At 43.1% G+C, this 25,734-nt stretch overlaps 1 protein-coding gene across 1 annotated transcript in view; it reads left to right on the forward strand.

Moving 5' to 3' along the window:
* Positions 1-2,341: 2,341 nt before the first annotated feature.
* The window catches only part of LOC140918001 (uncharacterized), a 152,295-nt gene continuing 128,902 nt past the window's right edge, over positions 2,342-25,734 (forward strand). Inside the window, exons 1-8 of the mRNA XM_073361527.1 lie at positions 2,342-2,410; positions 7,871-7,921; positions 12,219-12,379; positions 15,029-15,099; positions 17,592-17,757; positions 19,289-19,426; positions 22,054-22,243; positions 23,616-23,743. Coding sequence (XP_073217628.1) covers positions 2,356-2,410; positions 7,871-7,921; positions 12,219-12,379; positions 15,029-15,099; positions 17,592-17,757; positions 19,289-19,426; positions 22,054-22,243; positions 23,616-23,743 — 960 coding nt within the window. The 5' untranslated portion in view covers positions 2,342-2,355. The remainder of the gene's footprint in view (positions 2,411-7,870; positions 7,922-12,218; positions 12,380-15,028; positions 15,100-17,591; positions 17,758-19,288; positions 19,427-22,053; positions 22,244-23,615; positions 23,744-25,734) is intronic.

A 25,734-nucleotide genomic window follows, 5' to 3' on the forward strand; every position in this document is an offset into this window, starting at 1 on the left:
TTATTGTTCCTTTAAGTGTGAAACAAAGCCAGCTAGACAAATAACTAGAAATGTTATTTACAGTGTTGCTAGTCCTGCATACTACCCTCCAGCAGAGTCTATGGTGCCTGGGTTAGGGATACAAAGCCAATAACACTAATTTTGCCCTGTTCCAGCAAACCACTTAAATTACATACTTGCTTAATTTTAAGGGGAGTACTCCCATGCTAATGCATGTTCTGGGATATGCTTTGGTGGCTCAGGACCTTGCTGCTATACATGACATCAACATACTCTCAAAAAAAGAAACAATAATTTCTTTAAAGACTAGCTTATGTTGACTTCCTGATGTGTCTCACATGTCCTCTTTACTAGGAGGGTTGGGCTGAACAACCTGAATCCAACAAACAAATACTGCTGTGTACATCGGGCCAGGCAGGTTTTAGGAGAGTCAGGCTAATGACTTCTGTGAAAGTTTTTGCCGTGGTAAAGTATTCAGTAACACAGCCTGATCAAAGTTATTAAATAGATTTTTTTCATTATATAAACACTATGAAGTCAGACTATTTTGGAGAATTGGCAACATCATTAATTTGGAAAAGGCAGAAATTGTTGTCCTAGTAAAACAATTCTGCTGCAAATTCAGCCTGCTAACACAAACACACACCTCCCCTGCTTCTATTGCCTCCTAGGGCTTCTGAGTGCAGCCTAATTGCAGAGGTAATTGACTACTAGGTAACTTACTACAACCTTTTTCATTGAGTCCAAATGAATTGGTATCATATAAAGTGTGCAATAGTTTTGTGCTTTCAATTCAATAACTCACAGCAGATTTGAAGAAAACACAGTTACTAGATCACTATAATGCAGTTTCTGGGTGGTTTCATAGCCAAGCTCTAATGTTTTCCAAAAATTCCATAAGGAGACAGAACTGGTCTTTCTCTCAGAACATTTGGGATTGATTATAAGAAATTCCAACTCCAGGTCCAAGCTCTTCCAGTCTTTAGACCCATCTCTAATTAGAGCTGATTCTGCCTAGCATAGTGGACCTGATTCTCCACCGTTTCTCATTGGCCTAGCCTTTTACACCTTCAAAATATGCAGGAAGATCTGCCTTCCCCTATCATTAAAAATGGTGGAGGAAGGGTGGGGGTAATCCTTGCTGCTCTGAAGATACTACCTACCGCGTGGAAAAGCCTAACTCCAGTGACTTGAATTGTTATCCCTTGTGCAAAAGCAGCACCAGACCGCCACATATATGATTGTTTAGAGGACGTGGGAGCTTAGTGCAGAGCAAAATAATTCTTTGCTGTTCTAAAGTAACTTCAAAGTGCATGAACAGGCCAAGCCTCCCAACACCTCTGTGGTGCAGGCCCCCCATGGGAGCCATGTTTTACAGTTGGGGTTAGGCGGGGCTAAGACCTAGCACTGTCGATAGTGAACTTGGAAGCAGAGGCCTGGACACCCATCCCTGGTGCTCTGCTTGCTAAACCAGGCAGCCTCCTAGCTGTTTATGATTGTGCCCTGCTACACAGGGCCAACCCCTAGAGGTCCTTTCCAGCTTTAGCTCCAAGGAAGGAAGGGTGACGAGGAAGTGCAGAAACTCCTAGGCTGAGTGCTGCATGCCAGGCAGAGCAGGGGAAAGGGCCTGGGTGGGGAGCAGGAGCTGGGGAAAAAAAGCAAACTCAAGGCAGCTGCTGCAGGGGAAGTCTTTAGGCTAGTGAACGCTGGAAGCCATGTATCCGGCATGTCATTAAACCCCCATAGTTACCTGCAGGGCTCTTTTTTTACATGCCTGTCTTTGTGTTTTTAGGCACACATTCAGTCATCTGAGAAGTGGCACTTTGGCGAAGAGGATGTTGCTACCCTGGATAAGCACAGGGGAGAAAAGCTCACTTGTTCGCTCCCCCCGATGGAAACATCTTCCTTTCGGCCCCAAAGCACTCACCCATTCCCCCACGTGGCTGTAATTACTGCAGCAGGAATGTATCACCTGCAGGGCGATCACTGCCCAGGATTGTTCAGGCTGTCTGAACTTTTTAGATGCCGAACGCTCCAGTTTCCTCCGGGGTGACTCTTTTCCGATAGGTTAGAAATGGTCCTTGTTGGGTGGGAGCCGTGGGTCTAAAATGTTATCAAAGAACTCTTAGTGGCTGAGATGTTCCCCCTCCCTTACTCTTTCCCCCCCCCCATCCATACACACACCACCACCCGCTCCCCCGTCAGCCCCTCCTCCGGCTGGAAGAGGGGAGTTGAAATAGTCAGGTCCTGCTTTGTGAAGAAAGTTTCCTTTCACTGCCTGGCTCAGAGCTGCCTCTGAGAGGAGGACCAATGTGGGTTTGTTATTGCTGGGCTAAGGAGGCACTCTGGATGGTCATGGGGCTGCGTTCAGTCCTTTTATTCTGCGTGGTTGTCGCAGGAGTGCCTAGGCGTAAGTAGAAGAAAATGTTGTTTCCTCTGCTCAAATCGCAGCTTGCTCGCTCGCCAATGCACAATGTTTCTGCACAGCAATGATCTCACTTGCAAAGCATCTGGGAGAGTGTAAATTATGTTGGGACGTGCAGCTCTTGTAGGAATACTTTCTTGTAGTAACTTTGTCTTGGCTTTCTGTACATCAGTTCTGTATTGCTGGCCTGCCTGGGTGGTGCTTTTGCAGGTGGGAGGGTATCCTGCATGTTAAAGAGCACAGTATTACTGTATCTTCCTTCAGCATTAGTTGGGGAAGCCCAGGAAAATGATAGAACTGCTGTAGTGGATACATGCACTCATTACAGAATGATTGGAGTTTGTAAAAGGCTGCATTAGTTTGATGTTTAAAAATGATGGTTATTACAATATTTTGAAAATGAAAGGTCCTTAAACTAGCTGAAAATGAGGGAAACTGTAACAATATTGTCCATTTTTTGGGCTGAAAATAGATCCAGACACATGCTGTTTCCTAAATCAAAAACAAACAGGATAACCAATTAAAAACAATAAAATAAAATATTCACAGGACTCTGCATTGACCAGCTCCCAGTCAGGGATCTAAACTAAGTGGCCAGATTTTCCAAAGTGGTCAGCACTCCTCAGCTCCATTTGCTTAGCTGGGGGCCGAGCACTTTTGAGAATCTGGCTGTATGATTTAGGTGCTGAGAGCTCTTTTGAAAATCTGGTCCTAACTGCGAGTGCTGAACATTCTTGAAAATCTAGCCCTCCATGATTAAGGTGAACTGTGTGTGATTTTTGGGTGTTGCATTTATTTCAATGCTCTTGCAAAGGAAATTGCTGATTTATTTTCTTTAAAGGCCATTAACTTGATAATGTATCTTTCTACGCTTCCAGCCAACTTTTTCAAGAAAGAAGAAACCATTTACATTTTCCAAAGAATTTCTAGACTCAAACTTGGTTATTTAGATTTGTACGGCTGCAATTTTTCTTTTTGTGTATTTTAAATTTCTAACGGGATTGTGAGAGAATGAATCAGAATAGTTATATTGCTTTCCAAATGCAGTGCAGTTGGAATTTTGAGGTTTATTTATACAGGTCTATAAATGTAGCAAGATTTTGTTGTCCTAGAATGACATTACCAGATATGGTCAGTTAGATAGACAATCATCATTCTAGGAATCTTTTTGCTTTCTACTTACTGATTGAACTGAGATAAAGTTTATTTAGAACAACAATAACCAACTCACTTGCATTTTGCTCCTTTAGTTCAAGTTTGTACTTCCATAAACGAGTTCAGTTTCTGCAAAGATGTAACAGAATCTTGTTACAGGGGAGGAAAAATAAATAAGTGGTAAATGTATTTTGACAGAAATGTAATTTTACTCTTCTGAGAATTAAGCTCTCACTCTGCTTCAAGAATGATACAAGAATAGATACCAAAGGGAAAAGCTGCTCACTTATTTTTGTTGCAAAAACAGTGAATTCCTCCCCCCTCTCCCCACCAGTCTTAAAGTCTATAGGAAGAGAAGAGAAAATGTGGTTTCAATCAAATAATCTGAATGGGGTTTTTAGATGGGCTAGTTTGCCAAAGGATTTCCTTAAGGCAGATGGGACATATGAAATATACAAAAGCGCAGCAATGGTAAGTAAAGAGAGAGGTATTGTTAACTCTTGTCTCCTGTAGGAATAATTGACCTAAGGGCCCCAGAGGACCTCGGTTATAACTGGAGGGCATGTTTCATTAGCGTAGAACTTGTGGAAGAGGCATAAATACTGCTGCTGTTCTTAATACTGAAGAGAATTATCTTAAACCAAGCTTTTTATAGATTATAGCAAGCTAACATGGGGTGGTTTTTAAAGAGGTTTAATAGTAAATGTTTTATTATAAAAGCAGCAAATTCACCTTCATTTCTGTCCAGGCATGTGCAAGTGCCATAAACAGTAGTGAATCTGCATCACTCATCTGATTTTGGCTGTTTTTACTGTATCAGTGTGACCAAGTTTTTGTTAATAGAACACCTGGGACTCCGTCCAACACTGTGTGTTCCCAGTGAATTCCAAGGAAGTTTGCGCAAGGAATGTAGGATCAGGTCTTGGATGGGGGTTGTGTCTTAGAAGTATCCTTAAAAGGGCCATTCTCATCACAGTATATCTAGTTAACTCCCACTTATTATAGCAGTGGAAAAGGTCTATTGGGTTAGATCTTCAGAACTACAGTATATTCATATAAGTGCCCATGGGATGGACAAACAACAATAAAAACCTATTGACCTTTTTGCTCACCTGATTTTTCTATGACGGAGCCTAACTGGCTATTTGAATGCCCAGTCCCAATGTCTGTGCATGCAATTGCAGAAATTGTGCAGGCAATTTGCACACATGTGCATGCCTCCTAGACGATGAAAATCTGACTCTGTCCTGTCACTTAATGGTTCTTGAGCTAGCGCTTTGTCTAGTTGTGTTTGAAACAGATCAAGGGCTGGGGATTCTGCCACTTCCCTTGGAAGATCATTTCAAAGCCTAAACATGATCGTGAGCTATGCCATTAGTTTTAACAGACGCTGTATGTGCATTGAGATTAAAAAACAGACCGAGTATCTTTATATAATGGGCCAAACTGCTCTCTCATTTATGCCTGCGTAACTCTGGCATAACTCCATTCATTTCAATGCATTTGCCCTCACGTCTCTAGAGAGTCACTGCCCTCTCCAGGAAGCCTGAATGAAAATCAGGAAGGAGAATAGATTCTCTAGTGTTTAGGGACTGATGAAACAACAAAAAGGCCTTGTGATGCGATGTTTAGTGTTTGCTCCTCAGCATGCCGGCGTTGGGAAAAGAACAGCTCTGGTGTGGAAACCTGCTGCTGTGAATGCTTCAAATGACACTTGCATTCTGTCTTGTGTAACCACTGGCAATGAAACTCTCCTGCTAAGCAGATAATGACCTGAAAAGCAATTGATTCATTTAAAAATCTGCACTTGGGGAGGGAGTTTGGGGGATAAAATACAGTGTGATTCTTCCTTGGGTTAGACACCCCATTTCTACTTAGACTGGATTCTCAGCAATATGGCAGCAGAATCCTTCACTGAGTGCCTAGAATCCTTCCTGCCTTAAGTGCCTAGAATGGCAGAATTAGGCCCTTAACTATAGGTTTTCCTTTCCTCTGTTGGTAAGAAACGTAATTACATTTTCATACCCACCTGAGCAAATCTACCAAGGGATTGTTATGTATTTACACTACAGTAGTATCCAAAATATGCTTGGTATGGTACAGACATGTAGGAAGACATGGGCTGAAATCCTAGCCCCATTGAACGCAATGGCTAAACTCCCACTGAGGATTTCACCCATCAGGCCTGCCCTGAACAGCTTACATAATGGCTGATGGTAATAAGCAAAAAGGACAAAGAGCATCAGAAGATGAGGGTAAGATGACATAGCTATGTGTTCTATTTAAAGGTAGCTACACTCAGAACATTAGTGTAATTTTGCTCTAGAATAACTTGGTGGTTCTCAAAATTTTTCATATTGTAGAACACTTCCCTTCTAAATCCCATACCTCCCCCCCGCCCCCCCGGCAACTACAGAGCTAGGTTAGATGAAAGAATAATATGAAGGCTTTAAAGAGACAGTGAGTACCATTTCTGAGGTTGCTCTGGTAAATCTATCTCTTATTCCAGCCTCTTATTTTATGTTTGTGGTGTTTGTTTCCTCTCCTGGGGTATAAAGAGTAATTTAATACTCTCAAATCTCTCCTCTACTTGGTTTTGTTTATCTATGTGTGCGCTATGCTGGTACCCCTCTGACTTTGGAGTTATCAGAAAATTTGGTGTCAGCCACCTTTATAGCAAAGGAGTAGACATGAGAGGGCGCAGGGGTTTTTTTTACTTTAGATGGTTAGAAAAGTCTTCTTTAAAAATAAAATAAATAAATAAAAGTCCTGGTTGGTTAGCACTATTTACTGATGCTGTGCTGATTACCGCCAATAGAAAAGAATGACAAGGCACCATTTAGCTTGAAAAGAATCTCTTTTCTATTCAACAGTCAGCTCCACCACGGGTGACAGGAGAGATGTACTTGGCCTACAATGTCTTGTTTGTCCTTTTGCTTATTAGGTCTTGTCCAGTGCTATTTTATGTGATTTTTGTCAGACCTTGGACAACTTAGCTGGAGAACAATTTTGGGTCTCAGCAGCCTTCCATGAGCCTTTTATTCAGAAGGCTAAAGTATACTTGGTTTGTCAAGAAGATTAAAAAACAAAACCTGATCTGAGAGTTCTGGGGAGGGATTTTTTATGGCTGACCGTGAAGTCATTTGTTCTTTCCTAATGGCTGCAGCATGTCTAATGCGTGCCTTGAAAATATTAATGGTGACTGTGGAATCTAGAAAATAAAAATATAAACCCCAAGACATTTCCAGGTTGTGGATAGAAGGCACTTATTTAGATATGGTTAGAATGAGGCATGGCAGAACTTTAAAGGGGAATCTTGCACTTTGCTTATACCCATCTAACCAGAGCAATTAGTCTCTTAAGCACTAAAAACCAAGATAGTCAAAATATGCTGGAAAAATTATGGGAGAGAAACAGGAAACTTGTTAGTCATTGCATTTATTTGCTTGTGTTTTCAGAAAGTGTTTATCCTCTTTAGAGCAGAAGAAGGAAGAAAGGGAAATCATGAGTGTTAATGTGCACGTAGTTACCGATTGTTTGTTTAACATCAACGGAAGTGGACCAAAACCACCACTCTGTGGCTGAACTCCCCTGAATGAACTTCAAGCCCTCATCAGAACTTTGACTCCTATCTCTATAAGCAGCAGCACCTAAACCCTAGCTCTTAATACTGTGCACAGATCTCCACTTTGCTGCTCAGGCCTGTAATAATGCTGGTGGTACAGAGGAGCCAAGACTCGGTTGTAATGCGTACAACAGTGGTTCTTCACTTGAAACTGCCAGCCAGACACAGACTGTCCCTCTGGTTCTCCAGCTGCCAGCATAATTAGGCAGAACCTGTGCCAGTGGGTCTCACAACACAGAGTCCTGGCCTGGACTAAACAGTCATGGAATGAACTTCTGACTCCATTATGTGGCCCATTTCACTGTCACTCACACATTAAGGCTTCTGATCTGAGGGTTGCAAGAATATTTTATATTGTGAAAAATGTTGGCTTCTACCCAATTTAGAAAAGAGATGATGTTCAAATGTTGGAGCTTTTATCCTTTGCCAGAGAAGAATGCAAAATCATTGTTGCAAAACGACTGTGTGATAACAAGTCCCTTGCTGTATATGGTGTTTCCCCAATAAAGTCTTTTCAGTAATTACTATTAGAGGACTTTGCAATGTATGTTGCTGCTTTAATCTCAGTGTTATTGTAAATGAACAGTTATGGTATCAGTCACTGAAGCTGCACATGGGTTTTTTCTTAGTGCATTTCTACAATTATTTCTGATTTGTTGTTGCAGGATCTCAGGAGAATTTAGGCCCGGAACCTGCCTGTGTGACTGAGTGTGCTGGTGAGTAAGACCAAGCTAGTATACAGAGCAGGTTTATAGTCACAACGCACGACTTTGCAGTTTGTAACGTGCTGGACTTTTCAGTGGGCATTGCTTTATTGGAAGGATGACAGTGATAGCTGAGCTAGGATTTACTGCTGTTGAGCTAATTTATATTCCTGGAGGAAACTGCCTAGCATGGCTGTCTCTTCTGTTGCACTGGGTTGCTCTAAATTAACATTCTATGGACTCAGATCACACAAAAGTTAAAACTAGCCTACAGTGTGCTCCAAAATATGCAACACAAAATCCTGCCCTGTCCTGAGTCTCTTTTTCCACATCCCAGCGTTACCTGCACAGTAGCAAGGTAGGAGAAAGACCTAGCACTCCATCCACAGAGCCTGGCTATTGCTCCTGGGAGTCCTTCACAGACTCAAGGCTTGGTCAGCTAGCTTGTGTGCATGCATCAGTAACCAAAGCTTCCTGCTCACCTTGGCAGCAGGTGCTTGAGTGTGCACTGAGAACAACAACTGGAGAATCAGAGAGCACTCCGATCCCAGGTCCCCCTATATGCTGTCCTGAACAGCCAGTGTGGCTCAGTGTCTTTTTGCTCAGCCATCATTGCTCAGCTCGAATCCAACCCCATAATTCCTAACAAAAACCTGTTTTTTTTTTTAAAGGGCTTTCAATTCCCCAGTGAGCCTGCAGGTGGAGCTAATGAAGAGTAAGCATGACAAAGGTTGTGGCCATCTTTTCCAGGCAGCCCCCTCTTAACCTGATGCAAGAGAGAACGTTTTAATCAAACTCTCCTGCTTCTACTTTACAGTAGTTCCAAAGCTAAATAATGCTACAAATCTGTGATCTTTCAGGGATTTTACCACTGTCATTATAAGTGACACCGTGGCATGCCCTGACCACCAGAACTCATGCTGGTGGAATGGTTACTCTGATCCTCCGGCCCTTAAAGCACAGCTTACTATCATCTGAACTAAAGGAGAATCTTCTTTGACAGTAGCAATATAGAGTCTATGGCACACATTAGCATTTCTGACTTTGTTTCAGTAAAGGGCAGCGCGGGACATATGCACTAGCCAGTTCATTACTATTAAGTGGCTATTTTAAATGACCTTTCTTGTAGGGGATTGTAGTGAAAGAAGCAATATTACTCTGATTATAATTCAGTGGGAGATAATTACATGGACTGAAAGCCACGTCATGCAATCAGATCACAGTTTACATCAAAACTCCTTGATCATTTAAATTGAATAATTCATCAAGTAACTGTAAAAGACTTTAGATGAAGACATTTTGAAAGCAGCAACATTCCATGTTTCCAGGATAGAGCAAACATATTAATCCTTGCATAGTCACTAAAAAGGCCCATAGGTGCTTTAACAAGGGGTGCTGGGAGAGCTGCTGCACCCTCCTCACTTGAAGTAGTTTCCCTCAGATACAGGATTTACAGTTTGATTCAATGGCTCTCAGCATCCCCATTATACAAATTGTTCCAGCACCCCGGCCCTGTTACCTTCTTTTGCTGTTTGCTTTTTTCAGTGTTTGCCTGCTATTCTCGTTTTCTGAAAGGGAGGGTAGCATTCTATCTAATAAATAACTCGCATATCAGTTGTAAATCTATTAAAATACAGTTCTGTTGAAATCAAAATGCCCTGTAAAATCATGTGGATTTTGCCAAAATTTTGTTCAGAGGAAAAACCGGTGGAAAAAATTCTGACAGTGTTGAAACGAAATGGTTAGATTTTTCATTTTTAAATGGCTTTTTGTTTTATTTTTTTAAAAATTTGTATTATAGCATTTTAAAAAATAGAAAATGAAATGAATCCTTTCAATTTTGACAAAATTAAATATTTTCATTGACCGAAACCAAATTTTTGTTCAGAAAATTTTGAAATGTTTGGTTTTGGTTCTGATTTGGGAATAGGCTACCTTTTGAAATCTTGAAATCCTTAGCAAAATAGAGGTTCCATCATGTTTACAGCATCTAATTAATAGTATCCAGGGCCCTTTTAGGGGAGAGATGTACCGAACACAACGACAGGAAGACATCTAACAGCATATATTTCAAAGCATGATTTATTTTCCAAGGCTGGTTCCACTCAAAATAATACAGTCAATAGCTCAGTGCAGAATACAGTCAGGTTCAAACTATTATAAAACAAAGATTGGACTGTATCTGCTGGTATGACATTACCCTGAGCTTGGGATGTACCCTTTTGAGCTACATGCAAAAGAACTAAATCTGTGTGATTTTTTTTTTTGGCCAGTAAAGAATTCCAGTGAATGTGGAATGCCTGAAATTTCAAAAGCCTGAAGTTGTATCACCGTTTGGCCCTATGGGTCAAATCTAACCTCCAAATACACTTTCTATGCTGTCCCCCTTCAAGGGACACACACAGTATGTTTTGCCGAACAGCACATCACTCGTGCAGTTCATGTGATAGAAGTGAAAGGCTGTAGCTGTTGACATCCATGTATTTGCTTCGAGCTAGGATCAGCCAGTGCAAACTTGGTCTGGCAAAGTGTTGGCTGTAGTGTCTGGAACCTGAAAACTTGCTGTGGAGATTGGGTAGGGGTGGGTTTTCCCCTGGGACTAGACAGAACAGGGATTCTCTTTCCTTCTGGCTTGTTCATGAAGCTGAATTTGTCTCGAATAAATGGAATTGTTGTTTTTCTGCCTTGCCTCTGGACTCTTACACTACAGTATAACCCCAAAGTGGACAATGGAGTTCTGGGGAACGATTTCCAACTTGTTTCCTACACCAGTGTCACTCATTGATAGCAGCAGAGTTACCCCAGTCAACAGTTGTGTCAGTAGGAGGAAATCAGGCTCCTTTCCTTTCAACAAACTTATAGAAGCTTCATCCCCACAAGTGGAAGATAGAAAGGACCAAACTGATCAAGTGTCCCTAATCCAAACAGAACTCCTGCCTTCCCTTTCCCCCTCCTTTTCTCAGCCCAAACCTTCCAGGGTGGTATTTCAAAGTGGCAGTTCTGACGTAGGGCTTGTCTACACTTACTGCGCTGCAGCTGTGCCGCTGTAGCACTTAGTGTCGACACTACGTATGCTGATGGCAGAGCTTCTCCCGTCAGTGTGGATACTCCATCTCCCCACGCCCGGGTCTACACTACACATTTATGTCAGTGTAATTATATCGCTCAGCCGGAGGAAGCTCTCCTGTCAGCATAGGTGGCATCTTCACTAAGTGCGACAGTGGAGCAGCTGCACTGGTCCACCTACACAGCTGCAGGGCTGTAAGTATAGACAAGCCCTGAGAGGTGGTAGCTGTGTCAATAGGACAAGCCCTCCTGGCGACATAGCGCTATGTACATGGGACATCGGTCAGTATAACTGTGTCACTCGGGTGTGGATTTTCCACACCCTTGAGCAATGCAGTTATACCAACATGAGTTAGTAGTGTAGACCGGGGCATAGAAATCATCCATCTGATAACAGATGTACAGTTAACAGCACATAGAATCATAAAAGTGTAGGACTGTGAGGGCTTATCTATACTTGCGGCTAAATCGGCACTGGTGCGATCGATGCAGCAGTGTTGATTTAGCAGGTCTGATGTAGACAAGCTAAGTTGATGGCAGAACATTCTCCCATCGATGACGTCTGTATGCCACCACCCCGAGAGGTGGAAGGTAAGTTGGCGGGAGCATTAGTGTAGACCAGCCCCAAGAGACCTCAGCTGGTCATCTAGTCCAGCCCCCTGCACTCAAGCCAGGACTAAGTCATAACTAGACCATTGCTGGCAGGTGTTTGTCTAACCTGCTTTTAAAAATCTCCAGTGATGGAGTGTCCACAACCTCCCTAGGTCATTTGTTCCAGTGCTTAACTACCCTGACAGATGGGAAGTTTTTACATGTGTGAAATGTACCTGGAGAATTGTAAAGTCTTGGTTGTCTCATGTTGCTGTCATCAAAATATCCAGCTTGGGTGGTGGGAAGACTGCTGTGTCACAACACTCCTGCCCCACCCTGCTTGTGGTAGGGCAGACTCTTAACACTACAGGGCCTTCAGTGTTATGGGCCACATTGTGGCTGGGCCCTGTATGAGTGTGCCATGGGAAGGAGGGCACTCCTCTGTGCCCTCCATGCAGGAGCTCCTGGGGGCTTCATACTACTGAAAATCTGGTCACGTACATTATGAGCTTAATTGGAAGCAGAGTTCTTCTGATAATCTGGCCACTTGCTTAGGTGCCTAAATGGCCTAAATCTACCAACAGTCTCTTGATTTGCTGATAAAATATAGAAGTGCGCACACAGGTTTTTGGTTTGTTTGTTTGTTTCCTAGAACACAGTGGGCTGAATTTCCCCAGAGGATCCAGATATAGCTATAGGTATTCAACAGCCACCAATACATTCCTGCAGGGAAGCATCTACAAAAGGAGTGGTATGTCTCTGGAAAGCACAGTGATTATTGAAGCCCTAGGAAAGTGCCATATGGTCTTAAAAGTGAGTATTTTCATGAGTTCAACAAGTGCCTCCATGACTGACTGCAATTAATTAACACAGGATAATACCCCTCCATAGGGTGACTGCTCCATTCAAAATATTTGGTTTACCTGCAAGTAAACAAATCCCTAGGACTAATAATTAGAGTTGCAGAATTGCTTGGATGCATCACAGCCTTTAAAGTTCTTTACCACTTAATCTGAAGCTAAGTTACATAAATCATTCCCTTCCCTGAGTAAAACTGCTGCTTTACTGTTGTGCCATGAGAAGTGAAAGAGGAGATGAAGTCGATGCCCTTGAAAGAAACTAAGGTGATTTTTAATCACTTTCAGATCTGTATCAACAAGTTAAAAATATCCCTGGTTCTTTCTTTGAGAGAGAACTTCTGAAAGGTTTGGGATCTGTTGGGAATAAGGCAGGGCTAGCACAGTATAAAATTCACTGGGTCACATAATGCTCCCATTGAACTCAATCGGTAAATTGTCACTGACTTAAATGGAGCAGCAGCCCAAGGACTCAGATTGGATGCTTTATCCAGGCCAAATTCTGGCTGGACATTATGCATTGATGCCCAGCAGGGGGAGCATGGAGAAATTAATTGCTGGTACCAATTCTGGCTTCCTTTTAGACTAACAGAGGTTAATTCATAGATTCTGGGCACAAAGACCCATAGAGACTCTAGGGTGAGCCTTTAGGTCAGGGGAAGGCCCATGCTTTGATGTGTATATGACGTCTGGTTTATTCATGACCCCTGTGCACATGCCCTTGCTCAGATAATATCTTCTCAATATTCTTGTTTTACACAGTCACACAGTTATCTGAGCACCTAGGTCCTTGTGGGCATGATTTGGGGGAAGATTCTGTATTCAGGGGTGTGTGACTGGAATAATATAAAGTGCTTTTATGGCATATCTGTGCTTTCACTGACCCAGACATTGGAAGAAGGCACAAAAATGTGCTTCAAGTGGAGACTGCAACTTTATTAACATATCTAACAAAAGACATGGGGATTGAGCAGCTCCCTACAAAATTACCAGCAGGAACTGGTCCAGGGCCGTACCCAAGCAGACTTCAAGAGAATAAGGGGAAGCTACTTCTACCCCATCCATGCCAACTGAATAAAGGGGAGTGGCTGGAGCTGCCATGGTCCCCTGCCTACCTCACTTGATGGATAAGGGTCCAGAGGAGGGGTCTTTGAGCTGCCTGAGATGCTCAAGCCTACACCACCACCCTGCAACACCAAGAACGAGGCCCAGTGTCTTCCAGTGCTCTCTTGATTCAGGCCCGCTTATAACTTGGCATTTCCTGCCAAAACTATCTGCACTGGCCGCTCTTTTAGAATCTGCAACAAACATTAAAACCAAAATAAACAGTGACTCTGGTTCAGCCTCTTGGGTGCTGAGAGGCTGCTAGATAAACAAGTCACTATGTGGACTGCCAGTTCTGCCATGTGGGTCAATTCCTTCCTGACCCCAAACAGAAACCGGCCAAATCCCCAGACACCTAGGAAGTCCAGCAACCAACCCAAGCATACCTCTTCCCCCCCTTGAGCCAATGAGCGTAGGCTAAAGGCTGGGTGCTTGCATAATACCCAGCAGGCCAGGAGCCAGTAGTGTCTCCCTGCAACCCCTGAACCAGCCAGATAAGTGGGAAGATATGTGGCCACAACACCCACACTAACTTGGGCCACAGGGTGCTTGGGAGAGGAGAGTCTGGATTCTTCTTCCTCTGACCAAGGGCTCTAGAGGTGTCTATCCCCGTGCCTGATCTGGTCAATGCCCCACCCTAACTGGGAAGGTGCCCAGAATGCGAGTGCTCAGAATTAGACTTATAATTGTTTTTGGTGGTAACTGGTTGACTTACTGATACTTCTATCTGCTGTGTACTCTGTGCCATGGGATACACTGTAAGGTGATAGTGAGTTATAATAGCTTCACACACCGTTTTCTCACTGGCCTACCCATAGCATCTGCTTGCAACTGCTGTAGAAGACACACAAATCCCCCAAGCATGGGAAATGCAGCCTAACACATTTTGCTGTAAAAGTAAAAACAATGGGGGAAGTGTAATATTGCACCAAAGAAGGCTCAGACAATAGGTAGCGTTTAACCCACTGGGTGTTACTGTTCCCCTGCTGTATCTGACCCAAACAGGATACGAGCCTGTTAGATCCCCAACTGCAAAGCTTTAGCTGAAGCTGCAGCTTGTGCTGTTAGCTCTGGAGGTCCCTGATTCAGTTCATGGTGTATTTATCAAGTATTTTGTTCAAGGCATTGTGTGTAGCCAAGCTCTAGCTTTTCCCTTTCTGTCTGAAATCAAAATGTATCATGCATACATTAGTCTCACCCAGGCTGGGAGGCTTGCTCCCAGATGCAGGTTAGACATGCCCTGTAAGGCCTGATCTGCAACCCTTATTCATGGGGGTAAATATCAAGCAAGCAGTTTGGGGAATTAATCTGACTTGTGAGTTGTCCACCTGGGTTCAGCGAATCTGCTTGTGTGTGAGTAACGTTGACTTACCTGAATAAGGGCTGGAGAATTGGGCCAGTGCTCTGTGTTCTATTTTGTATTTCATTGTTCTTGTGTGAATTAAAGTCCACAAGTTCCTGTTGACAGTGGTGTTTGCCACACGATTATTTTCCCTCCTAGTTGCAAGATGTACAGATTAAGATGACCCTGACATCCAGAGAGGAGTCTCTGAAGGAAATGGACAGTTTAAGGTAACATGGCTTCTGATCTGGCTCAGTTCCTTTCTTTAGAAACTTTCTTTAGCAGCATCATATTACCATTCTCTGTGTTTCCTCTTTCATTTACTTTTTAGCTGTCGAGCAAGCATTGGTCAGGTTTACAGCATTGTTAACAATAGTTAAGGGCCATGTGGTTAAAAAAGATCTCTTTGGGATTTTTGTGTAAAAACTGTACATTCATTGGATGATTACCACAATTAGCTGTGCAAAACATCAGACACCTAACTGGTTACTTTCATGTAGCGATACCTGATCTTGTTCACAGTTTTGATAGTTTCATGAACATCTAGGCCCTGGGCTGCTGAGGTTTTGAAAACCTGACACTTAAGGTATAATCTTGGAGTAGTTTATATTTTGTATGATGAAAATATGCTTTGTAGCCTTCCAGAATATTTAAAGGATATTTATTATTTTCCAAATGTCAGTTTCTTCCTTGTATATTTCTTAGTAGCTCATTCATAGCATGCTGTTACTGGGCAGCCCTCTGGATAACTAATGTACAGACACTTATGGGGTGGGGATGACTATACAATAAGACCCTTACAAGCCTTGGAGGGGTGGTATTTTCCCAGAGAGCTGATGTTTCTTGCATCATCAAGAAAAGCTGTTTTGTTGTCTGGTAGGCTGAGCTGGCTAATCTCCCTGTATTGTCCCTCTGCTTGGATTCCCAGCCTTTAAACAACACAGAGATCTGCACCAGGCCCACAAAAATATAATCAGTTCAATACAGAGGGTCAGAAAGAGCACGTTTTGAGTAAATGCATTGCTTTTAAAAATATTCATTAGGAAAAGCTTTTGTTCCACAATATGAACATTGACACTGGAGTTCAGATAGTTTCAGGCACAGATGCACCTTCCTCTGGAATGCTGGCTGTGGGGATTTCTGGAGAGATAAGAGCTGTTGTGTCTATTATTCTCTGCAGAGAAGCCAAAAATGCAATGGCAGAATGCTGAAAAAAGGATTAATTGAAGCTTGGCTACTAAAAATAATTATTCAGAACAGCGACACCTTATTAGCATTCTCTTCAGCCTAGTGTATATATACTGCGGTTTAGCCAGGCCTCCATACGTGCATGCAACTCTGACTGAATCGAATGGGACTCAGAGGCATATCCATGGGAAATACCCTGTCTCTAGACACAACCACATCTCCCTTGGCGAGAACTTGATCTGGATGTTGTTCCACAAATGACATTTTTCTCTGAGGTGACTTTTTGCTCTCAGTCGTGGGGAGAATGGTTCATTCGGAAGGGAAGGTGCAAATGAAATGTGTCTTCCACTGATTCGCCCACAGTAGGAGCAATCCTTTTGATAGGAGTACAGTAGAACCCTCTTCACTGGGACACACTCATGGACAGTGGCGTTGGAAGAATTTTTGTAATGGGGAGGGCTGAAAGTCATTGAACAAAACTGTAAACCCTGTCTATGATGGAATTAAGTCAGGGGGTGCTGCTGCACCCCTGCACATGGATGGCCTTTCCTTTCCTGTTCGGAGGAATTCCTGATGAACAGAAGTCAGCATTTTAATGCTGACACTGCCTACAGAGCCCCTCATGGCCATGGAATTGGGCAGAAGCACTACCTACCCTGAGGCCTGGTCTACACTGGGGGGAGGGGGATCGAGCTAAGTTACGCAACTTTAGCTATGTGAATAACATAGCTGAAGTCAACGTACTTAGAGCTACTCACCGCGGTGTTGTCACTGTGGTGAGTCGACCGCTGACGCTCCCTCGTCAATTCTGCTTGTGCCTCTCGCTCCAGTCGAGTACCGGAGTCGACGGGAGAGTACTTGGCAGTCGATTTATCACCTCTAGACTAGATGTGATAAATCGCTGCCCATTGATCCTGCAGGTAATGTAGACAAGCCCTGAGACAGGGACTGAGTTTGCTGCCTGTCCCACACTGGCAGCAAGGACAGATATATATGACCCCTGTTATGGTGGCCAGGCATATGTAGGCATCATGGAAGGAGCCATTAACAAGAACTCTGTTGGGAAGCCATTCCTCCCCTTTCTGCATGTCCCACAGCTATCAAAGGGCAGCAAGGTATCAGAGGGACAGTATGTAAGTGACACACACACCATGTGTGGCCCAAGATTCACTGAATTTCCACAAGTCTTCACTATTAAGTGGTATTACTGTCTTCCATTCAGCAAGAGCCGTTGCCATTAAGTATACTTAGCCTTAAATGGGTTCCTTGGGAGCTGTCCTGATTATGTCCCAATTAAGTGGACTGGGCTGTGTTTCACAGCAATTCGCTTGATAGTTGGTTTTTTAGAAGACTTGTAGGGTACTAGATGAAGTGAAATAAGAAGGGCTGTTACAAAATGGGAGGGTACGTGACAGAGTGAGCCAGTCCCATTGGAGGGATGCTACCAAGTCAAAATGTCTGCATCCATCAAAGCTCTCAAATTCCCATTGCAGCCAGTGTCTGAACCTAGCAGCTGTGAACTCCTTTGTTGCAGGGAAGTACTAGAGCAGCATCCCCTTCAATTTTCTTTCCACGATGGGAAAATTCTGAAGATCTGCCCCCAGCAGTGCGAACAGGCCTGGGTGCTGAACATCAAGCGGGGCATTCTCAGCGTTCTTCAGACATCACCTGCAGCTGCTGGCAGTGGAACTGTTGAAGAGGTGAGCATTGCTGGCTTTTAGCTATCTCCTTTTAAAATGACCAAAAGTTGTTGCTGCTTCATGGCCAGTCAGCAGCCTCTCATGGTCTAAGTGGACTATGTTTCTAAGTGGACACATCGTAAAATTGGCTCTTCTCGGCATTCTTGTTGGAAGTCTAAGCAGAGCTGGCTCAACTCCTACTCTGCTACCCCGGAAGGTGGCTCCTTTTTGCTCCAGAGCAGAGCAGGGTAGAGTCATGAAAGGAGACTTGTGCTGTACCTATTCTGTGGGCAAAGTGCAGACTTCCCTCACCAAGGGCCTGATACTGCACCCACTGAAAACAACAGGAGCTCTGTCATTGACTTCAAGGGGTTGCAAAATCAGGCTTCAAGGCTCTTAGCTGAGCATCATTTGAACACTATGTCTGAAAACATAAGGTCAAATTCTGCTGTGTTGCACTAAGGTAAATCTGGAGTAACTCATTGAAGTCAGTGGGTTTGTATGAGAGCAATACAGCCATATGAAGTCTCAATGGCACCTAAGCATGTGCCTAATATTGAACATGTGGTTAAGTCAGGGGTGGGAAAATTTTTTGGCCTGAGGGCCACATCAGGTTTCAAAAATTGTATGGAGGGTCGGTTAGGGGAGGCTGTGTCCCCAAACAGCCAGGCGTGGCCAAGCCCCTGCCTCCTATCTGACCCCCCTGTTCTCGCCCCCTCATGGCTCCCCCGGGACTCCTGCCCCATCCAACCCCCCTGCTCCCTGTCCCCTGACCACCCCTGGACCCCCCCCATTCCTGACTGCCCCCCAGGACCTCTGCCCCATTCAACCCCACCTGCTCCCTGCCCTCTGACCGCCCTGACCCCTATCCACACCCCTGACCACGCCCCCGAATTCCCCTGCCTCTGTCCAACCCCCCTGCTCCCTGCCCCCTTACCGCGCTGCCTGGAGCACTGATGGCTGGTGGCTCTACAGCCGCGTTGCCCAGAGCACCGGCTCAGGCTGCAGCTCTGTAACTGCGCTGCCCGGCTGCCCAGAGCATTGCGCCGGCAGCATGGCACGCTGAGGCTGCGGGGAGGAGGGCCAGCATAGGAGGGTCCGGGGGCTAGCCTCCCGAGCCAGGAACTCAGGGGCCAGACAGGAGGGACTCGCAGGCCAGATGTGGCCCGCGGGCCATAGTTTGCCCACCTCTGGGTTAAGTCATGTCCTGAGTGGGAATGTTTTTCTGAATCAGGGCTTAAGGTACAAAACAAGTGGAGCAATATGTAATATGCGTTTAAGCAATTATGTAATTAAAAATCTTTCAGATTGAAGTTAAACCCTCCAATCCGACTTTTAAAATGCAAGATCATCTCACCAGGCCATTTTAAATGCATGTGCCTGCCCATGGTATCTGTGGCAAAGCTAATACACTGCAAGGGACAGTTCAGTTCCCTGAGCCTTTGCTACTTCAGGAAAGCAATTATAGTTAATTGCCGTAATGATCGATATAGTCTGTTTGTGTTGTGTGTGAGTATACGTAGCTTTATTGGTTTTGTATGTTTGTTATTAGATGGATATTCTGGGAAAATGCCCAACCAAATATCAGCGGAAAGGCCCTCTTGTTTTGAAGACAAAAGACTTAAACCTGTGTTCTCACCGGTATTCAGGTTTTATTTCCCTGCAGTCCATAGCTCTGCCTGATATGCTGGTAAGTATTGGGGGATTGGTTGTGGTCCTAACAGGAGTCCTTGCTATTTTCCTGAAGTGATTAAAAAGTGCCAGGCCTGCTAAGTATTTATAACCACATCCTGATGTCAAATATATTTAGTGATGTGTGTTTCTGCTAATCAAAATGTTTCTGATTATTGAAATAAAAGTTACTCAGGCCCAATTACACTTTATGTATGTACATCCCTCCTTAAATCCTCAGAAATAAAACCATGTTAGATAGTCATTAGGTTTATAGGTTTCAGAGTAGCAGCTGTGTTAGTCTGTATTCGCAAAAAGAAAAGGAGTACTTGTGACACCTTAGAGACTAACAAATTTATTTGAGCATAAGCTTTCGTGAGCTACAGCTCACTTCATTGGATGCATTCGGTGGAAAATACAGTGGGGAGATTTATATACACAGAGAACATGAAACAATGGGTGTTACCATACGCACTGTAAAGAGAGTGATCACTTAAGGTGAGCTATTATCAGCGGGGGGGTTGGGGGAGGAGGGAAGCTCTTTGTAGTGCTAATCAAGGTGGGCCATTTCCAGCAGTTGACAAGAACGTCTGAGGAACGTCGGGGGGGAGAGAAATAAACATGGGGAAATAGTTTTACTTTGTGTAATGAACCATCCACTCCCAGTCTCTATTCAAGCCTAAGTTAATTGTATCCAGTTTGCAGATTAATTCCAATTCAGCAGTCTCTTGTTGGAGTCTGTTTTTGAAGGTTTTTTGTTGAAGTATTGCCACTTTTAGGTCTGTAATCGAGTGACCAGAGAGATTGAAGTGTTCTCCGACTGGTTTTTGAATGTTATAATTCTTGACGTCTGATTTGTGTCCATTTATTTTTTTACGTAGAGACTGTCCGGTTTGACCAATTTACATGGCAGAGGGGCATTGCTGGCACATGATGGCATATATCACATTGGTAGATGTGCAGGTGAACGAGCCTCTGATATTCTGGCTGATGTGATTAGGCCCTATGATGGTGTCCCCCGAATAGATATGTGGACACAGTTGGCAATGGGCTTTGTTGCAAGGATAGGTTCCTGGGTTAGTGGTTCTGTTGTGTGGTGTGTGGTTGCTGGTGACTATTTGCTTCAGGTTGGGGGGCTGTCTGTTAGCAAGGACTGACCTGTCTGCCAAGATCTGTGAGAGTGATGGGTCGTCCTTCAGGATAGGTTGTAGATCCTTGATGTGCTGGAGAGGCTTTAGTTGGGGGCTGAAGGTGATGGCTAGTGGTGTTCTGTTATTTTCTTTGTTGGGCCTGTCCTGTAGTAGGTGACTGCTGGGTATTCTTCTGGCTCTGTCAGTCTGTTTCTTCACTTCAGGAGGTGGGTATTGTAGTTTTAAGAATGCTTGATAGAGATCTTGTAGGTGTTTGTCTCTGTCTGAGGAGTTGGAGCAAATGCGGTTGTATCAGTTTCCTTTGTTTTTGCTGAGATTTGCTGTTGTATTTGATGAACGTTATGTGACAAATACAGCATGTTCCTTTATGCTCATGCAACTTTAATTCGGCCCCCTTGCATTTATGCATTACAGTAATATCTTTAATGGCACAATCACAATCAACTGTATTGTCAGGCTTTCTTCATCATTTAATGCACAGGTTGGACAATGCATAGTCAACCTTTCGATATGTCTGTCTGAGGTTTTTCTGAGCGCCCATCTCCCTAGTTTTTAAGTAGCAAATGAGGCAGCTGATCAGTATTTATTTTTTTATCCTCACTGTTCAATGAGCAGATCCCAGCCTCATTCATAACACACCATTCCCCCTGTGCGGGGAGTGTAATAAGGGTCTTCTGGACTCCTGATTCAGTCACTACATCCACCTGGCTTTTTGACTACATTCTATCTCTACGCAGCTGAGAATGGTTCTTTGGAATGGCAAGACTTAAATAACTTGAGTAGCAGACAGTTTTAAAATGGATTCTGAGCTCTTCTGGCAATGAATACATGTATTTTATTGATCTTCTTTTACTGAGTCATTAATCACATAACTGATTAGCAGACAGCAATGTATGGAGGGACTGGCTTGGTTAAAACTCATGGGTTAGCTAATCCTCCACCCCTCCAAATGTATGATGCTTAAAGAGGTGGTTTAAAACTAAAATTGGAGGAGAAAAATAGAAAGCTGTGGATAAAAAGAGGTGTATGTGAGCTAAATGTCATGTTTTTGGAAAAATCACTAAAAGTTGTTTTAAAAACTCAAGGCTTTCCCAAGCACAATCAGTGTTCATGTCTGTTTTTTACAAACACTAGCAACAGAAATAAGTCAACCACACCTACTGTACGAGCCAGCTGTCAGCTCTTTGACATGAATAGCTTTTTGTTGTACTCAAACCTTTGCTGGCAAAGTAGACCTGGTAAAATTGGTGCCTTATGGAATAAAATGAAACGAGTCCAGTTCATAATGAAAGTTCATGTGAATTCCATTTCAGAAAAGGGAAGTGCAGGTCGGAAATTGGGACCTTATTAATGTATCCTTCTCTAGGAATCACAACAGGTCGAGACAGGAATGTCGCAGAGCTTGGGTCCTCTGTGAAGTCTGTGTTTCCCAGAAGAGATTGTGTGAATGGACAGAGGTTGCAAAGAGTTTTTCTGAAATGTTTGTTTCTCTCAGTTGCAGCAGCAGATCCTGTCCTCCAAACTGGAATGCGCTCAGAGCTTTAAGGATGGAATCCTGGCAGAGGCCAAATGCACTGAATCCAGTCTTGTTACACCTTTCTCTAGGAAGGGCAGTGGGGCGAAGACACAGACACAGTCCTCACTGAAACTACTTCAAGTGGAAGCAGAGATGTTGTACAAAACAGGTTACTTGATATTTCCAGTAACAGCAATTAGTGATTTCCTGGGGAGAGGTGGAAAAAAAAGTATATGGGCTGCCTCAGAACTCCCTTTTTACCAGATCTTTCCTTTCACGTGCTAAAAGGCATGGAACGGGAGACTATATCTGTGGATCTTGGGCTGTTGCCCATTGCCTGCTCTGGGAGACAGGGCCCTGAGGTTCTATAGACCTGGAAGAAAGTGAGTCTCCAAAAATGGTGAGGCTGGTATCCACAAGTGAGAGCTTGCAGATCTGAATTCCTCCATGGCTGGCTCCTGTTCTGTGTCTTTCCTAACCCTGGACCTGTAACACTGATTCAGGCCCTCCCCGATGCACATATTCCCCCTGCAGTGGCAGAGTGTGATGCTTAGCTTTCCCCAGTGTATGGTGCCTAAAATATTAGAAATTCCAATGGTCTTCAAAGGAATATGCCAAGTAGAGCCCCTGTTTCCATCCATTGCCTCATCTCCCTGGGCCTGTCTTCATTAGCAGAACGAATCAATGGGAAGTCAATGGGAAGTTTGCCTAAGTAAGGAGTGGAGACCTAAATGGTGAAACTTCTTATTTTACTGGTGTATATTTCCCTGTAAATTATTCTCTTTTAAAAATAAATCCTAATTTCTCAGAATATTCATATACATATGCTGACATAAGAAGACAAGGCCCCTAAGAGTTTATAGTAAGAGTCCAAACATGTCTCTTTGGCACCCAACATTCCAGTTGAGTTGACTGGGAGTTCAGAAATGGAGGATCGGGGCAGTAACAAGACATAAGTAGATGGGGAGCGATGAAAACAGGCAGGCAAGGTGTGGGAAGGAGAGTATGTGGTTGGTTTTTGTTTCATGTGTGTCTTGTTTGTTCCATGTCTTTCTATGACTTTTCCTTGCAGGTTACATGCTCCCTTAGGCAGTGTACTTAAACACATGCTTACTTTTAAGCATGCAAGCACATCCGTTGACTTCAATTTAGCATATATTTTAGAATTTTGCTGAACTGAAGCTGTAGGTGTTGTCCTCACTGCCAAAAAAGGTGTGTTTTTACTGTGGTTTAACTAATACTTGTTAGCTGTCCTCTGTAAAATCTTAGTGGTGACAAAGCACGGTAGTTTTTAATGTGAGGTAGCTGGGCAAGATCAGTGCTATATCCCTGTCTATGGTAGACCTTATTTATTTAACTTGCAAAACGACAGTGCCTTCTCTACACTAGGATTTTACATACATATTAATTATCCCGCAGTAAAAACCCACCTTTTTTGGCAGGGAAGACATAGCCTCAGAGCATAAGATTCCCTGGGATTTAGTGTTGGCCACAGAAAATATCGACTGCTGCATAGTTGTTTTTTTTCCATGTGTTTCCAGTGGACTCCAGTGATCTCTATGTAAGTAATATGCTGTATGAAAGGGAAGAAAATGAGAAGCCGTCCACAGGAGAAGAGGTGGCTGAACTGGTGCGGAAGCTCTGCTTAGCACACAGCATGAGTTTTGAGGTAAGCCTTCTTTATAAAACATCCACCTCATGTTCTTTAGTGGAATAACCAACCATTTGGTGCTATGATGTGTTTCACACAAGTAGTCCATGACTCCCAGAAAGGAAGGTTAATATCCTAATGTTGTTGTCCCTTTTAATCGTTCCATAGGAACAAAGCCTCAGTAGGAAGGGTGCGAACTCATCGGGGATTCAAGAGGCATAGGATGATCTTCTTATTTATTAAGATTAGGATTGTGGTAATCATTGACAGGTTTCAGAGTAACAGCCATGTTAGTCTGTATTCGCAAAAAGAAAAGGAGTACTTGTGGCACCTTAGAGACTAACCAATTTATTTGAGCATAAGCTTTCGTGAGCTACAGCTCACTTCATCGGATGCATACTGTGGAAAATACAGAAGATGTTCTTATACATACAAACCATGAAAAAATGGGTGTTTACCACTACAAAAGGTTTTCTCTTCCCCCACCCCACTCTCCTGCTGGTAATAGCTTATCTAAAGTGATCACTCTCCTTACAAAGTGTATGATAATCAAGTTGGGCCATTTCCAGCACAAATCCAGGTTTTCTCCCCCCCCCCCCCCCCCCCCGCTTTCCACACACACAAACCCACTCTCCTGTTGGCAATAGCTTATCTATTTTGTAGTGGTAAACACCCATTTTTTCATGGTTTGTATGTATAAGAACATCTTCTGTATTTTCCACAGTATGCATCCGATGAAGTAAGCTGTAGCTCACGAAAGCTTATACTCAAATAAATTGGTTAGTCTCTAAGGTGCCACAAGTACTCCTTTTCTTTTTGGTAATCATTGAGAGGTCCCAGGCAGAATCAGGGCTCCATTGTGCTAGGTACTATACAAACAGAGGAAAACGTGATCACTGCCCTGGAAAACTTACAATCTAAATTGAAACAAGGTATAGCAAAAAAGCGTAACAAACAATGGGAAAGAAGGAGGATATGGGTAACAGCAACAAGATTATATGGATTGGTAGGTCAGTTTTTGCACACATGGTTCCAAATCATTTGAAAGTATTTTTTTTAAATAAAGAAAATCAGCTACTCCTGACTGCTGCTCAAATCTACCCATTATTAACCTGCTGACTTCTTGCTGGATTCTGTTTCTACCCGGTCACAAATTTCCTTTGTAGCTTTGGGCAAGTTACTCAAGCTTTCTGTGTCTCAATTATCCATCTGTAAAATAAGGCTCATACTATTTCCCTCCCTTAGTCCCCTGGAGAATTAATTATAGCTAGCATGAGTGAAGGGCTCAAATACTATGGTGGTGAGTGCCATTGTAAAGCTTGCACATATATAAGATTAAATAGTGGTTGTTCCTTGCAGTGTAGTTGCCCAAAGCTTAATGTTTGTTTTCATCGGAGCATGTGCAGTGTTCAGGATCATGATAAATACTTTTAAAATTGTTCCAGAATTAGTCATGAGCTGTAACAGGAAAGACTTAAATATCTATTCATAATTATAGCTCTAATGTAATCATATTACAATTGCTGTGTGAGATCATGCTAAATCACTTTAAAGCAATAGCGCAAAGGTGACCACAATTTCTTTTACTTGTTGCAAAATATCTGGTTTCCTATATCACACAGCTGGAAAATGATGAGTATCTATTTATTTAATATGCTGAATAGATGTTGGCCAAATTAATCCCTGGCATAACTCTTTTGCATTCATTTGAGCTATATCAGAGTTGAGGTTTGGCTCAATTTGTCCCTATGAGAACTCTTTGGGGAGACAGAGAGGAGAGAGAATGGTGTACTGTAGCTACCTTTCAAATCAGTTCAGTGTTTAGGATGTAAAAATATATTCATTTATTTATTCTTAATTCTTTCCAAAATAAATATCTATTTAACTAACCATTTTAAAAGGCTGGAAAAATGTATGAGGTGCTACTTTACATGTAATAATTTTAAATGTCTCAGAGTTTCATTACTCTGTATTAATTTTAATAAAATAGGAGAATGACACTTTCACAT

Source organism: Lepidochelys kempii, chromosome 10 (assembly GCF_965140265.1).
Source record: "Lepidochelys kempii isolate rLepKem1 chromosome 10, rLepKem1.hap2, whole genome shotgun sequence".
NCBI lineage: Eukaryota > Metazoa > Chordata > Testudines > Cheloniidae > Lepidochelys > Lepidochelys kempii.